Here is a 16569-nt window from a genome sequence, read left to right on the forward strand (position 1 = left end):
AGACCACCTGAGAGTGGTGTAATGTTAAAGGGATAATAAGGTCTTCTCCACCAGAAGGAGGAGCTTTCTTAGGGGAGGCTTGCTTGTAGGAAGGCTTTCACACCTTTTGCTAATTTCTAATTGGGTACTGAGTCAGGAGGGTTGTGAGCTCTTCTGGCTCTGAGAAGTATATATATACTCTGAGGTGGTATTTTGCTTTGGGGGTTTGCTTATGAGAAGGACCTTGTGGAGACTCTGAGTAGCTGTATGTTGAGCTCTCTGAATGCTCAGATGTAAAAGCTCTCTAAATCCAGTGGTGTATGTAACACGCATAGCAATATTGCTTTGGTTCAGGCAGTCAGAGCCCATCTGTTGGTCTTTGTGCTAATTTCTCTTCTCAGTATTTTCTCTGATGTTCTGGGTGCTGACCCTTCCCCTGAACTAGTGAATGTAATTAAAAGTAGGACTGTTAACCCCTTTTTGAGCAGTCTTTCCTAAAAAGCAGGTTTAAGAACCTGCACTAGCAGGCCATCCTGGGTATGCTAGGGTGCTCGCCGCTACAAGTGGGGAGTTCAGGACAACTTTAGGGTCATGCAGCTGGGTGACTGCAAGGAAGGTGGTATCCTTCAAAGAAACAGTAAAGTTCATAAGAGGAGTGAGTTGTTTTTTGGTTTTGTTTTTTGAAAAGTTAATGAGTTCAGTTTTAGATATGTTAAGTGAGTAATGTCTATGGGGCATGTTAGAGCTGTTATATACAGGATGCTCCAAAAGTCTTAGTGTAGTTTTAAGGTATTCGAACTTAATTTTAAGTTTTAAGCTATTAAACATTTATAACTCCACTAAGACTTTTGAGACACCTTGTATAGATCTGGAAGACTCATCTGCATAGAGATGATGAGGTCACCAAGAGCTAGTGTAGAGAGAGAAGGGCCAGGACAGAACCCTGTCCTCTCTTAGGGGGCATGACATAGAAGAATAATCCTGCTTATAAATAAGACTGAGAAGGAATGTTTAGGCAAGCGAATGGAGAATCAAGAAGGAGCATTGCCATGAAAGCTCAAAGAGGAGGGAATATTCAGGAAGAGAGGGCAGTCAACAGTTTTTGCTCTATTTCCTTAATTCCTGTGGTGCCTCACGCTAATGATTTTCTTCCTACTTCTCCCTTTTTTGTCTCTGCTGGCTCCTTATCCTCCTTGAACCCATTAGACGTGGGTGTCTCTTAATACTCTCACTGACTCGCTTCTCTTCTTCCTCTATGCTCTCTTCCTTTTATAGTCTTATCAACTCCCATGGCTTCTATATAGATGACTCTTAAATCTAACTCTTTCAGCGGGACATCTCCTTTGAGCCCTAGCTCTATATTTCCACCTGCCTGTTGGATAGCTCCACCCAGATATCATGTAACTTAAATTCATGTCCAAAACTGAACTAGTCATCTCCTCTTGCTACCCCGTCAAAAACAAAAACAAAACCCTTCCCATCTCTATAAGTTATATTTTCTTGTTTATTTTGATGTCATTGTCATTCTCACTGATACTCAGGCTCATGTCTTTGGGGTCTTCCTTGACTATTTTCCATTCATCACCTCTCCTATCTTATCAATTCTCCAGTCCTGTGGATTCATTCTTCACATTTTATCTTTTATCCACCCTTGTATTTCCATTTTTACCAAACCATTGTAATATTTAATACAACTCTCTCTCTCTCTCTCTCTCTCTCTCTCTCTCTCTCTCTCTCTGCCTCTGGTCTTTCCCCTCTCCAATTCATTGATCACACCACTATTTGAGTAATCTTCCCAATATATCATTCTATTCACATTACTTCTTTAATGAAGACTCTTCAATGGCTTCTTATTGCCTACTGAGAAGTAAAGAGAGAGGGGGAAGGGAGGAAGGGAGAAGAGAAGGAAGGGAGGAAGAAAAGGGGGAAGGGAGGGAGGAGAGAAAGAAGGAAGAGATGGAAGGATTTATTAATATGTATTTATTAAGTTCCTGCTATGTGCCAGGCACTGCGCTAAGCCTTTTACAAATATTATCCTGTTTGATCATTACAACAACACTGGGAGGTAACTACTATTATTATCCCCATTTTACAGTTGAGGAAACTAGAGCAAACAGGATTAAGTGATTTGCCCTGGGTCACATGGCTAATAAGTGTCTAAGACCAAATTCGAACTCAGATCTTCCTGACTCAGGCTCATTTTCACTCTATCCACTGTTCCATGGATTCAGGGTCTGGCTTTAACCTACTTTTCTAGTCCTGTCTCATACTACTTCCCTTCACATACTATAAATAAAATCCAGCCAAACTGAACCCCTCTCTATTGTTTCCATCCTGTCCTCTACAATCTCCATGTCTTTGCTCATGTTGTCTATAGTCTTGGGGTGAATTTCATTTCTTCCCACCCTCATCTCCGCTGAAGTCCCTCCCTTCCTTCAAGATCCAACACAAGGGACACCTTTTGTCCACAAAGATTTCCCTGACTCCTCTGGCTACAAGTGACAACTTGCTCCTCAATTTTCTCCCAGTACCTTGTCTATACTTCTTTGAGTTTATGCTCTCCTTTGTGTTATAGTTATTTGCACACATCACTTTTCCTCTCTCTTGAACTTCTTTTCTCTGTGTGTCTCATTTTTTTTCTTTTTCTTTTTTTGGAAATAGTATCATTTTTCCTAATTTCATGTAAAGATAGTTTTCAACACACATTTTTGATAAACTTTTGAGTTCCAGATTTTTTCTCCCTTTCTCCTTCCCATCCCCCCTCCCCAAGATGGCAAGCAATCTGATATAGGTTATACATGGGCAATCATGTAAATATATTTCCACATTAGTCATGTGAAAGAAGAAATAGAACAGTAGGGAAAAGACATGAAAAGGAAACAAAAAAAATGACAACAGTATGGTTCAATCTGCGTTCAGACTCCATAGTTCTTTCTCTGGATGTAGATAGCATTTTCCATTGTGAGTCTCTTGGAACTGTCTTGGATCATTGTATTGCTGAGAAGAGCCTAGTCTATCAGTTGATTATCATGCAATATTGCAGTTACAGGGTACAATGTTCTCCTGGTTCTCCTCACTTTACTCAGCGTCAGTTCATGTAAGTCTTTCCAGGTTTTTCTGGAATCTGCCTGCTCGTAATTTCTTGTAGCACAACAGAATTCCATTACATTCGTAAGCCACAACTTGTTCAGCAATTCCCCAATTGATGGTCATCCCTTCAATTCCCAATTCTTTGCTACCACAAAGAGAGCTGCTACAAATATTTTTGTACACATAGGTCCTTTCCCCTTTTTTATGATCTTTTTGGGATACAGACCTAGTAGTGGTATTGCTGGATCAAAGGGTATGCATAGTTTGACTGTCCTTTGGACATAGTTCCAAATTGCTCTCCAGAATGGTTGGATCAGTTCATAACTCCACCAACAATGCATTAGTGTCCCAATTTTCTATGGCTTCTCCATTTTCCTTTTCTGTCATATTAGCCAATCTGACAGGTATAAGGTGGTATCTCAGAATTGTTTTAATTTGTATTTCTCTAATCAATAGTGATTTAGACCATTTTTTCATATGACTATTGATAGCTTTAATTTCTTCATCTGAAAACTGCCTGTTCATATCCTTTGATCATTTCTCAATTGGGGAATGACTTGTATTTTTATAAATTTGAATCAGTTCTCTATATATTTGAGAAATGAGGTCTTTATCAGAAACACTGACTGTAAAACTTATTTCCCATCTTTTTGCTTTCCTTCTAATCTTGGTTGCATTGGTTCTGTTTCTGCAAAAACTTTTTAATTTAATGTAATCAAAATTATGCATTTCATAATGTTCTCTATCTCCTGTATGGTCATAAATTCTTCCCTTCTCCATAGATCTGACAGGTAAACTATTCCTTGCTCTCCAAATTTGCTTATGGTATCAACTTTTATGTCTAAATCATGTACCCATTTTGACCTTATTTTGGTATATGGTGTAAGCTGTTGGTCTATGTCTAGTTTCTGCCATATTATTTTCTAGTTTTCCCAAGGTTTTGTCAAATAGTGAGTTCTTATCCCAAAAGCTGTACCTAATCTATTCCACTTATTCATCGCTCTATTTCTTAGCCAGTACCAAATAGTTTTGACATTTGCCACTTTATAGTATAGTTTTAGATTTGGTATGGCCAAGCCACTTTCCTTTATATTTTTAAAATTAATTCCCTTGATATTTTTGACCTTTTATTCTTCCATATGAATTTTGTTATTTCATCTAGCTCTACAAAATAATTTTTTGATAGTTTGATTGACACAGCACTGAGTAAATAAATTAATTTAGGTAGAATTGTCATTTTTAATGTATTAGCTTGGCTCTCCCATGAGCAATTGATATTTTCCAAATTTTTTAGATCTGACTTTATTTGTGTGAAAAATGTTTTGTAATTGTGTTCATATAGTTCCTGGGTTTGTCTTGCCAAGTTGACTCCCAAATATTCTATATCATCTACAATTATTTTAAATGGAATTTCTCTATCTCTTGCTGCTGGGTTTTATTGGTAATGCTGATGATTTATGTGGGTTTATTTAATATCTTGTGACTTTGCTAAAGTTGTTAATTATTTCAAGTAGTTTTTAAGTTAATTCTCTAGGATTCTCTAAGTATACATCATATCATCTGCAAAGAGTGATAGTTTTGTTTCGTCATTGCCTATTCTAATTCCTTCAATTTCCTTTTCTTCTTTTATTACTTAAGCTAACATTTCTAGTACAATATTGAATAACAGTAGTGATAATGGGCATCCTTGTTTCACCCCTAAACTTATTGGGAAGGCTTCTAGCTTATCTTCATTACAAATAATGCTTGCTGATGGTTTTAGATATATACTACCCATCTGTTTAAGGAAAGCTCCATTTATTCCTATGCTCTCCAGTGTTTTTAATAGGAATTGGTGCTGTATTTTGTCAAAAGCTTTTTCTTCATCTATTGAGATAATCATAGGATTTCTGTTGGTTTTGTTATTGATATGGTCAATTATGCTAATATATTTTTTTCTAATATTGAACCAGCCTTGTATTCCTGCTATAAATACCACCTGGTCATACTGTATTATCCTGGTGTTAAATTGCTATAATCTCTTTGTTCATATTTTATTTAATTTTTTGCATCAATATTCATTAGGGAAATTGGTCTATAATTTTCTTTCTCTGTTTTGGCTCTTTCTGGTTTAGTTATCAGCACCATATTTGTGTCATAAAAGGAATCTGGTAGGATTCCTTCTTTGCTTGTTTTACCAAAGTATCGGAATTCACTGTTCTTTAAATGTTTGGTAGAATTCACTTGTAAATCCATCTGGCCATGGAGATTTTTTTTCTTAGGGAGTTCATCAATGGTTTCTTCAATTTCTTTTTCTAAAATAGGATTATTTAAGTATTTTCTTTTCTTTTCTGTTAATCTGGGTAATTTATATTTTCATAAATATTCATCCATTTCACTTAGATTATCAGATTTATTGGCATGCAGTTGGGCAAAATAGCTCCTAATTATTGCTTTAATTTCCTCTTCATTGGTGGTGAATTCACTCTTTCCATTTTTGATAGTGGTAATTTTGTTTTCTTCTATTTGTAAATCAAATTAACCAAAAGTTTATCGATTTTATTGATTTTTTCATAAAACCAGCTCTTAGTTTTATTAGTTCAATAGTTTTCTTACCTTTAATTTTATTAATCTCTCCTTTTATTTTTAGAATTTCTAGTTTGGTGTTTAATTGGGGATTTTTAGTTTGTTCTTTTTCTAGCTTTTTTAATTGCATGCCCAATTTATTGATCAGCTTTTTCTCTATTTTATTCATATAGAGATACAAAATTTCTTCTAAGTACTGCTTTGGCTGCATCCCATAAATTTTGGTATGTTGTCTCATTATTGTCATTCTCTTTGATTAAATTATTGTCTCTGTGATTTGTTGTTTGACCCACTCATTCTTTAGGATTAGCTTATATAGTTTCCAATTAATTTTTAATCTATTTTCCATGGCTCTTTATTACATGTAATTTTTATTGCATCATGATCTAAAAAAGATGCATTTAATATTTCTTCCTATTGAGGTTTTCATGCTGTAATACATGGTCAATTTTTGTGTAGGTGCCATGTACCACTGAGAAAAAGGTATATACCTTTCTATCCCCATTCAATTTTCTCCAGAGGTCTATTATATCTAACTTTTCTAAAATTCTATTCACTTCCTTAACTTCTTGTTTATTTCGTCTTTAGATTTATCTATTTCTGAGAGGCAGAGGTTAAGGTCCCCCACTAGTATAATTTTGCTGTCTATTTCTTCCTGTAACTCACTTAACTTCTCTAAGCATTTAGATGCCATACCACTTGGTGCATATATATTTAGTATTGATATTACTTCATTGTCTATGGTATCTTTTAGCAGAATGTAGCTTCCTTTCTTATTTCTTTTTATTAGTCCTATTTTTGCTTTTGTTTGTCTGAGATCAGGATTGCTATCCCTGCTTATTTTACTTTAGCTGAAGCCTAATATTTTCTGCTTCAGCCTTTTACCTTTACTCTGTGTCTCTCTGTTTCAAAAGTGTTTCTTTTTTATTTTTTAGGATTTTATTTTATTTTTCCCCAGTTACATGTGAAAACAATTTTTAACATTTTGATATTGTTGTCTTCTTCTGAATTTGTGTTTGGATCTTCCCTGTTGCCAGAGTAGCTTTCTATGGTGAGGGCTCTTTTTTGTTTTTTGCTCATTTTTAAAAGTTGGGCTCTGCTGCTGGGGTACAGGGGGCACTGTCCCAAGCTTCTTGCACTGGGGGCCAGGGGTCTGGTCACTGACTTTCTGCATCAGGGCTTCTGAGGCTGGTGGCTTGCCTATTATACTAGGATAGCCCAGACTAGTAGCACCTGTTATACCCTGGGTTCCAGTGCTGGCAGTTTGCCTGCTGCACTGGGGCTGGAGGCCTCACAGCTTGACTGAAGTACCCTGGCCTGCTGAGTTAGGACTGCAAGACCTTGGGTGCTAATCTGTGCTATGGCTAAGAGCCTCCCACTGGCTTGCCTGGATACCACCTCTGCTGGGCTGCACCCTTTTACCCAAGTGAGACAGACCTTTCCTAAAGTCCTTCTAGGTCAGGGGTGGGGAACCTATGGCCCCAAGGCCACATGTGGCCTTCTAGGTCCTTGGGTGTGGCCTTTTGACTGAGTCCAAGTTTTACAAACAAATCTTTTTATTAAGGGGGTTTGTTCTGTGAAGTTTGGATTCAGTCAAAGGGCTGCACTTGAGGACACAGACGGCCACATGTGGCCTGGAAGCCACAGGTTTCCCACCCCTGTTCTAAATTATCTTGGGCTTGAAAAGTGTTTCATTCTGTCTTTTTGTGGATTTTGTCACTCTAGAATTCTTTTGGAGGCTTGATTTAACATTGTTTCTGAGGGAAACTGGGGAAGTGCAGGCAACTTCCTGGCTTCTCTTCACCATCTTGCCTCTGCCTATTGTAAACTTCTTTAGAAGATTATTTAGATCTTTCCTGTCCTTGTATCCCTAGTCCCTGACATAGTTTATTGCACAAAAAGGTACCTAATATTTTCTGAATTGTCTTACTTTCCCATTACTGTAGGTGCATGCACTATTCTCCTGTCCTAAGTTTTATTCCTTATCCCTCACCTCCCATGTCCAATAGGTTAACAAGCCCTCTCAAAACTGCCTCTACAGTGGTGGTTCCTAGCCCTTAGGTATTTTGGTGCCCTTGCTCAGAAAATAATGTTTTAAAATATATAGAACAAAATACACAAGATTGCAAAGGAAACTACATTGAAATACAATTGTCCACAAATTAACAAAACAAGTTCACAGACCCCAAGTTAAGACCTCCTGATTTGCAGTATCTTTTATGAGCTGTGTGCTGTGTGCAATAGAAAGAACGCTGGGCTGAGAGTCAGGTGAGACTTGCTCAGCTCCAGCACTTATTAGCTGTGTGCTCATGGGCAAGTTAATTTTCCTGGTCTTCAGTTTTCTTACAAAATGGGGATAAAGAAGTATAGTGGTGTGGTGTAGGAGGGGAGAGAGAGACAGAGAGACAGAGAGAGAGAGAGACAGAGACAGAGACACAGGAACAGAGAGACAAAGACAGAGAGAGCAAAACAGACAGAGACAAGAGAGAGAAAGGAGAGAGACAGAGACAGAGGGACACAGAGAGAGAGACAGAGAGACATAGAGAGAGATTGGACAGAGAGAGGGAGGGGCAGGGAGAAAAAGGGGAGAGAGGAAGGAGGAGGGAGAGAGGGATAGAGGGAGGTAGAGAAAGAGAAGAGAGAAAAGAGAGGAGAAAAGAGAGAGTAGAGAGGGGGAGAGAAAGAGGGAGAAAGAGAGGAAGAGAGAGAGAGATGAGAGGGATGTGTGAGCAAGAAGGAGGGAAGGAGAGAGAGGGGGAAGGAGAGAACCAGTCTTAGAGTCAGGAAGACCTGAGCTCAATTTACACCTGGGTCTGTGTGACTATGGACCAGTCAACTTAACCACTCAGTAGCCCTGGCAGTTCCAAGACTATAGGTTGCAGGTACCAATCTGCCATGGTGGAGGGAATTTCTTCACTAGGAGTTCCACACGTGAGTGAAATTCCAGGTATGTTAACAATGGGCACGGTAATGCCACATCATCTCGCTCAGGGTTGTGTGTAAATGTTAGCCAGTATTATTATTCTCTCTAGCATCCATGCCTTCCTTTCACCCTCCAAGGCCACAACCCTAGTGTAGGCCCATTAGACACTAGCAATGGTTTTCTAATTCATCTTCCTGTCTATCTTCCTTCTATAGAATACATCCTTCAAATTGCTGTCAGATTAATTTCCTTATTCAAAAATTTAATTATAACTCCTCCATTTAAAACTGTTTAATGGCTCCCTCTTCCTCCCCCTCTTCCTCAAATTCACACACAAGGACTCCTTCCTCTGATATTTAAATGTAGCTCTAACTTACCTTTATAAGCTTTATTTCACACTATTCCCATTTGTGCACTTTACAATTTAGACAAAAGGGACCAATTACCGCGGGAGGCTTTATGGTTTAGTGGAAAGAGGACAGGGTTTGGGATTAAAGAACCTGCGGTTAAACCCTGTGTCTATTGCTTACTAGCTGTATGACTTTGGGAAAGGTACCTAACCCCCCTTTTTTTTTGGAGGCAGGGAGGCAGGGCAATTGGGGTTAAGTGACTTGCCCAAGGTCAGACAGCTAGTAAGTGTGTCAAGTGTCTGAGGCCAGATTTGAACTCAGGTCCTCCTGACTCCAGGGCCAGTGATGTACTCACTGCACCACCTAGCTGTCCCAAAGCTACCTAACCTCTCTGGGCCTCAGTTTCCTCATCTGTAAAATGAATGTTGAATAAGGTGCTCTCTAATGTCCCTTCCAGCCCTAAATCTATGAGTCGGTGTTCCATACTTCCGTTTCCCTATATTTATTCATGCTGTTCTCAGTGTCCTCCCAACCTTACCTGTTAAAATCCTTACCATCTTTCAAGACTCAGTTCAAATGCCACTTCTTCAATGATGCCTTCCCTGATACCCCCAGACAGAAATGGTATTTTCCAGCTCAGGCTTCACCTAACAATTTGTATTTCTCTTATGTACATATCATGTTCTATTTTATGTTATAGTTATTTCTATGTATATGTATATACAAGCATGTATACATATATGTTTCTATATAAATATGCTATATATCTTGTCCCTCTACTGGATAAGCTTCTTTGAAGACAGGGATTCCAACAACCTCAAATTCAACAAATGTTTCTTAAGTATGTATTTTACATAGAATGCTGTTGTAGATATAGGGGAAAGCAGAAAGATTAAATAAGGGCCCTCATGATGCTCACAATCTAGTGGACAATGTCTTACATATGCCTGTATTTCTCCTGCTTAACATGCTGCTCTACACTTAGCAAGTGATTGATAAAAATGTGTTAAATTGACTTGAAAGCACTGGGAAAAAGTATAATTGGGTAGGTAACTGGTATATTTACTTGCCAAGAGATCACAGTTATTTTTCAATCATCTGGTACATAATGTCTGTTTACACTGAACACAAAGTATATATTCCAAATGTTATTTGTTCTTTTGAGGATAAATGTCAAGTGTTTTTTGAAGATAAAGTGCCCTCTTGATTTCCTCTTTGCCCTTCTTACTCAATGAATTGAAAAGATTTCACCCTCTTTGCTAGGATCATAGCTTACTACCTTTCCCCCTGCCACCTTCTTTATTATATAATACTACCTTCCCCAGATTCTGAGAATCTAGAAACCTATACTAGGTTTGAGGTACTTTATGGGTTTGCACATTCTCAAAACCATGGCTCAGGAGCCCCCACCCATGTTTACTTTTTCAAAGCTATGCAGATAGGCCACCTTTGTTCAAAGCAAAATACATTTAACCAACTAGTGTAACAAATTACGCAACAAGAAAAGATGCCCTCAAACCCTTACAGTGATATGAAAAGATGCCCTCAAACCCACAGGGATAAACTTTTCCATAGCTTATCATATCACCAGTGGGGCTTGCATATGGCAGAGAACACTTATGGCCAAGGAAAAAACCTGGAGATGCATACACACATACACACACACACACACATTATCTATACATATACACACACATATAATATATAATGTATAATATATTATATATATACACACACACACACACACATACACTTACACACAAACACATATCCCTCCCCTATATGCACCTATATAATATACATATACAATAGACATTTACACAGGGACACGTATGGAAAGGCAACTATATGGCCTAAAGCAACTCCCTTCTCCAGTGCTGCAGAGCCAATGATGTTTCCTGATGATGACATAATGCTGCTCTCTACTGGGCACTGAATCTATGCTCAATGCTGGACGTTATCCCGCCCCTGCTGGTTCCTTGTTGCAATGTTTGCTGAGCAGCATTCCTGTTACCATCTATTAGTGTTCAGCTATTCTGCCTTTTCAGGCCATTTGCTGTTTTCTGCTACCATATGCCGGGGTTAAGCTCCTTTAGTCTGACTTGTTCTGGGAGACTATTATAGCTGTATGTAGCCAGGCAGCCAGCAAAAAAACATCAGAAGCTTTCCAGGCTGGATTATGTCTGTTTTGTTTTTTGATCTTTGACCAACTGACTCTTTTGTTGTTACTCAAATTGCCAGGTCCAGCCAAGTATATGACTTGGGTTTAGGAAATACTTTTTAACTCATGTCAGATCTATGACTATCTGTAAAATTGGAAAAGAGCTGTGTGAATGTGATGATGCTTCCCTTAGCCTCCTACCTTTCTCCTGTGGTTGCCAAACTAAACATTCTGGGGGCAAGGACAAAAGAGATGGTAGAAATCTTAGGGTTATTGCCTACCTTAGCTCTTTTGTTCTTAATTCCTACCTTTATTATGCATTCCTGCCAGTAACAGAATCACTGATTTTTATTCACTATTCCTGCTACGAATATACCTCTGCTGGTCTACCTACATATGCTGTTTGTTTATATGACTTTGGAGCCATAACACCTGGGTCAAAATTCTGGCTCCACTACCTTAAAACCTGTGTGATATTAAGTAAATCACTGGTACTTTTTGGGCCCCAGTTTCTTCATGTACAAGATGAGGGGCTTGAACTAGATAACTTCTGAGACCCTTCTAGTTCTAAATCTGGGATCTAGAAAAGTGGAATTTGCACAGTGAGAAACTAGCTAAGAGTCCAGTGAGCATGCCCAACCACAAAGGACACTGATCTCTTGTAAGGTTAATAACTGTCAATATAGAAGCAAATAATGTTTTAGCCATCTATCTATCCAGAGACTGTGAGTGATGGGAGGGCAGTAGACACGGAAACATGAGTTCAGTATTTTTTATATGGTAGTCACTTAGGGCATAAAGAAATCCTGGGGAGGAAATGGTTTCTACCAATGTAGGCTGGCACCTACTTTGCGGCTTAAGAGTTTTAGAAAGTTGCCTGATGCAGTCATTCTTTATCTGACTTCCCCAGGGTTGAAAACCCCATAAGTATCAAGGGCAGGACTGGAACTTGGGTTTTTATGACGCTGAGGCAAACTCTCTGACTTGCTGTGCTATGCTACCTCTGCTAAACGACCTAGTGAGCTTGAGTATATCCAAGTGACTAAATATTGCACAAATAAATTATTAGTTACTCTACTAGTAAATCATACCACTTAAGTGATGGAACTACTGTTTTGGTATTTTGATGCTAAATATGACCTTGTAGGCAGAGATATCAAGGTCAGTATAGCATCTGACATACTGCTCTTCAAAAACTGGAGAAGTGTTAGAAGGTACCCTGAGAATCTTCTAGACCTAAGATTCCTTCATTGAACAAATTTATTCTAATTATGTAACTGCCAGGTTAAAATAGTTTGAGACTGAGGAATTACTAAAAAAGTGTGGAGCCAATAAGATATAAGAAATTGTAGCTTAATCTTCATAAATGCTAGTTTCACCAGAAAAGAAAAAAATACCTTTGTTTCACAGATGGAGTGGGTTTGCTGTCAGAAGTGGGATAGATACCTTGTTTACTACTGGAAAAATAACAATCTAAAATGCATATCCTACTGATACCTGTTTAGTGACTATCACCTTCCTATACTAAAAATATTATCTTGTCTGAATAGATTAGAATCTTATGAAAATACATTAATATTGATGTTAATATCTGATATAGTAATATCTTCAGCCTCCATAGTTGGGTTATATTTCTAAAATAGTTATAACAACAGAGTTAATATTAGTATATGACTATATTACCATTATGGATTAATTTTTAAGATGAATAAATAAAAATTTGGGAAGTCATAGTTTGAATTCTTTAAAATTAAATTTAATATTTTAGTTTGTTTATGAAAAAATGTGTATTGCATATTCAATTTAAAATGCATACCTATCTTCGTTTTCTTTCATCTTTATTTGGGCTTGATAGGCTTGTCTTGCTGTTTCATCATATGCATTTGGACTGGTCCATGCTGATTTTCCATTAGCCTGAAGTTTGGCGAGATCACTTCGGAGTCTTTCATTCTCATACTCCAGTTTGTTAATAGAAGCTGTGTATCTTGCATGCTCCTTGTTACAGTAATCTACGTTCTGAGGATGGAAATAAAATATTAGATGATTTTTTAAATTGGTGGTACATATTTTCTGTGAAGTTAGTTAAGTGTATTGGCAAGTAAATATCAACCCAATTTGTAACTGGCTTTACTCTTGCATACCAATACAGAGTATATGTATAATAGGGTATGTATGACAGCTTCCCATTAATTGTGCCTTCCAGGTCAAGGATGTTGCCTATATAATTTTATTAAATATTTCTTTACTACATGAATTCATATATCATGAGAGTGATAAGCACAGAAAACCCTATGGATTGTTAGTTGTAAAGTTACGCTAATTTCAACTAGGCTCTCAATGTAACAAAGTAATCCTTTTATTCCTCCTTAATTGATTCTTTCACTCACTCTTCATAGCAGCTGTTTCATAGCACTATTCCCTTCACACTAGAGTATGTTCATAACATACTCTACAAAGAAAATAAAGGTCATTCGCCAATGAGCCCCCTCTTTTTACCTTTTCTACATTTCACGGTGCTCTGACACTATACCCTGTTCTTCTACTACTGTCTCAAATGAAGATGGCCCTTTTTACCAAGACCAACCCTCACAATGTACCCTTGATTTCTTCTTCTCTAGCAGATTGCACACAGAATCATCCATTTGATTCTTTCCCCATCTTCGCTGTCTACAGAAAGGCCTAAGTCTTTGCTCCTCCTACAAAAGCTCTCCCTTGATCCTGCCACCCCCTCAAGCCAGGGGGGTTGTGAGGTTCCACTGACATGGTGGATACAAAGCATTTTGTAAACCTATACAAGTTCCAGGTGTTTGTTGTTGTTGGTTATTCTATACTCACTAGGCCTCTAGTCTGGTCATGACTTTTTTCCCTGAGCTTTCTACTGCACTCCTGCTGAATTCACACATTATTTAAAGAGCAATACAGAAAGAGGTATACTGACAAATGTTTAATAACAACCAGACTCTTGGTGGGGGGGAGGGGAAGTGTAGTATTCATACATTTTAAAGGTTATTCTGCATTAGTCCCATTTTTTAAAGTCTAGACAATCAACAAACAAATGAACCAAGTCTTGGTTTGTGGCAATTCAGAGCTGGCTCTAGCACACCCCTGCCTCAAGCTAACATCCTGTCTTTTTCAACCAAGCTCCTAGTAAAAAGCTGTCTATATTTGTTATCTATATACAATTCCTCTTCTCTCATTCACTTTTCATTCCTTTGCAGTCTGGCTTCTGTCCTCATCATTCAACTGAAACTGCTCTCTTTAAAGTTACCAATGATTTCTTAACTGCCAAAAAGCTGTTGGCATTTTCTCAGTCCTCATCCCTTCTTGACCCCACTGCAGCATTTGATACTACCAACTACCTTCTGTCCTCCTCTCTGAGTTTTACTGACCCTACTTTCTCTTGGCTCTTCTCCTACCCATCTGATCATTCCTTCTCCATCTCCTTTGCTGGATCATCAAGCATATCATGACCATTAACTATGAGTGTACCCCAAAGCTCCTCCTGAGTCCTCTTCTCTTTCTATATCCTTTCTCCAGGTGATCTCATCACCTTCCATGGTTTTAATTAACATTTCTGTGTAGATGAGTTCCAGATCTATATATCCAGCCTCATTTCTCTTCTTAGCTCTAATCCTGCATTGCCATCTACCTGGATGTGCCAAACCTGATGTCCCACAAACATCTCAAACTATAACCAAAACTGAACTTCTCTTTCCTCTTAAACATATTGTTCCTCCAAACTTATCTATATCTATCAAGGGAACTAGCATCCTCCTAGTCAACCAATTTCACAAACTGGATTTGTTGCATTCCTTACTCTCTCTTACTCTACAAATCCAATCAGTCACCCAAATCTTGTTGTGTCCACCCTTACAACATCTCTCTATCCGGTGCTTTCCATTCACAATATCAATTACCACCCTTTAGTTCAGGCCCTCATCACCTTCCAACTGGACTATTGCTGCAGCCTCCTAATTGATTTCTCTGACTAAAGTCTCTCTTCTTTCCAATCCGTCTGTCACACAACTGTCAAAGTCTTTTTCCTAAAGTAAAAATATGACTAGATCACTTCTCTACTCAATAAACTCTATGGCTCCCTATTACCTCTAAAATAAAACAGAAAACATTTGAATCTATTAACTTTTCCCTGACATACCTTTCTAGTCTGTCTATAATTCTGGGCTTCTGCCTTTATTTATGTCCCCAGCACTCAGCACAGTGCCTAGCACATAGCAATAACTTGATGCTTGATTTCCTCCTATACCTTAAACAATCCAGTCCAAATAACCTTTTCACAGTATGGTAAAGTATACAGGGTAGTCCATTTCCCATCTCCATACCTCTGCACAAGGCTGCACCCCATGCTTGTCCCCCATATCACCTCCTCACTGCTGCCTAAAAAGCCATAGTTTCCTGAACTCTGCTCAAATACCATCTTCTACACAAAACTGCCAGGATCTCTTCCCCTACAAATGGTTTTGCATTAATTTTGTATAGACCTACGTATGTACAATATGTAGAATGAAGCTCTTTGTGAACAGGGATTGTCTCACTTTTTGTTTTTGTATGCCCAGCAACTAAAATAATGCCTAGCATGTAACAGGAGCTTAATAAATGTTTGTTATTGGTTAATTAAACACACACTAAAACAGTAAGATTTAATATATTCACCTAGTTCTCAGGAACTATAATAAGATAGGCTTGAAAAAATTCTCATTATGAAATGTCTCCTTAAGTTAATAGGATATTAGAGTTGGGAGCAACTTCAGAGATCATTCGATTCAACTCCTCTCATTTTTTAGATATGGAAATTGAGGCCCAGGGATGTTAAGTGATTTGCCCGAGTCAGAACTTGATTCTCTGGGTTTGCAGTTTAGCAACATCTCCATCCTATCACACCATTCATTGCAGTCTTATCATCCATCTCTTTCTCTATATTTCCAGACACTTTAGTATAATGCTTGGGGACTTTCACAAGGGTTTCTATTTTAGTAGAAAAGAAGAATGCAAATAAAAAAGTCCTTTTTGGAAGCTATAGGCTCTTGTAATCCTGTCTATAAGAACAGGAATAATTCATTTAAGAAAGATTAAAGATTGGCGTGAACATGCCAATGCCAAGCCCTTTTTGAGTGAAACTTTAGGCTGAGTTTAGAACAACAGTACTCAATTTCTTTTAGTCCCAGGACCCCAGAGAACTTTTGTTTATGTGGATTATACTATTGATATTTACTAAATTAGAAATTAAAACATTATTATTATGAAAATACTTTTGACTTCATAGACCCCTTGAAAGGTTCTTGGGAACACTTTGAGAACCTTTAGTTTAGAATACTGTTCTTCCAAATATAAACCTTGAGAGCCACCTTCACATGTTGCAGAGAATCTTAGATGATCACTGATGTGGGAAGAGACTTTAAGGGAGTCAATTCCAATCTCTCATTTTATAGATTTATAGATGAGTAACTGAGGCCTAGAGAAATTAAATCATTTGCTTGAGCAGA

At 38.0% G+C, this 16569-nt stretch overlaps 1 protein-coding gene across 1 annotated transcript in view; it reads right to left on the reverse strand.

Moving 5' to 3' along the window:
• Positions 1–16569, reverse strand: part of DEUP1 (deuterosome assembly protein 1) — a 158174-nt gene that overhangs the window by 18981 nt on the left and 122624 nt on the right. The window contains exon 12 of the mRNA XM_036743965.1: positions 12885–13084. Within this exon, the coding sequence (XP_036599860.1) occupies positions 12885–13084 (200 nt within the window). The remainder of the gene's footprint in view (positions 1–12884; positions 13085–16569) is intronic.

This window comes from Trichosurus vulpecula, chromosome 2, assembly GCF_011100635.1.
Source record: "Trichosurus vulpecula isolate mTriVul1 chromosome 2, mTriVul1.pri, whole genome shotgun sequence".
Lineage (NCBI taxonomy): Eukaryota > Metazoa > Chordata > Mammalia > Diprotodontia > Phalangeridae > Trichosurus > Trichosurus vulpecula.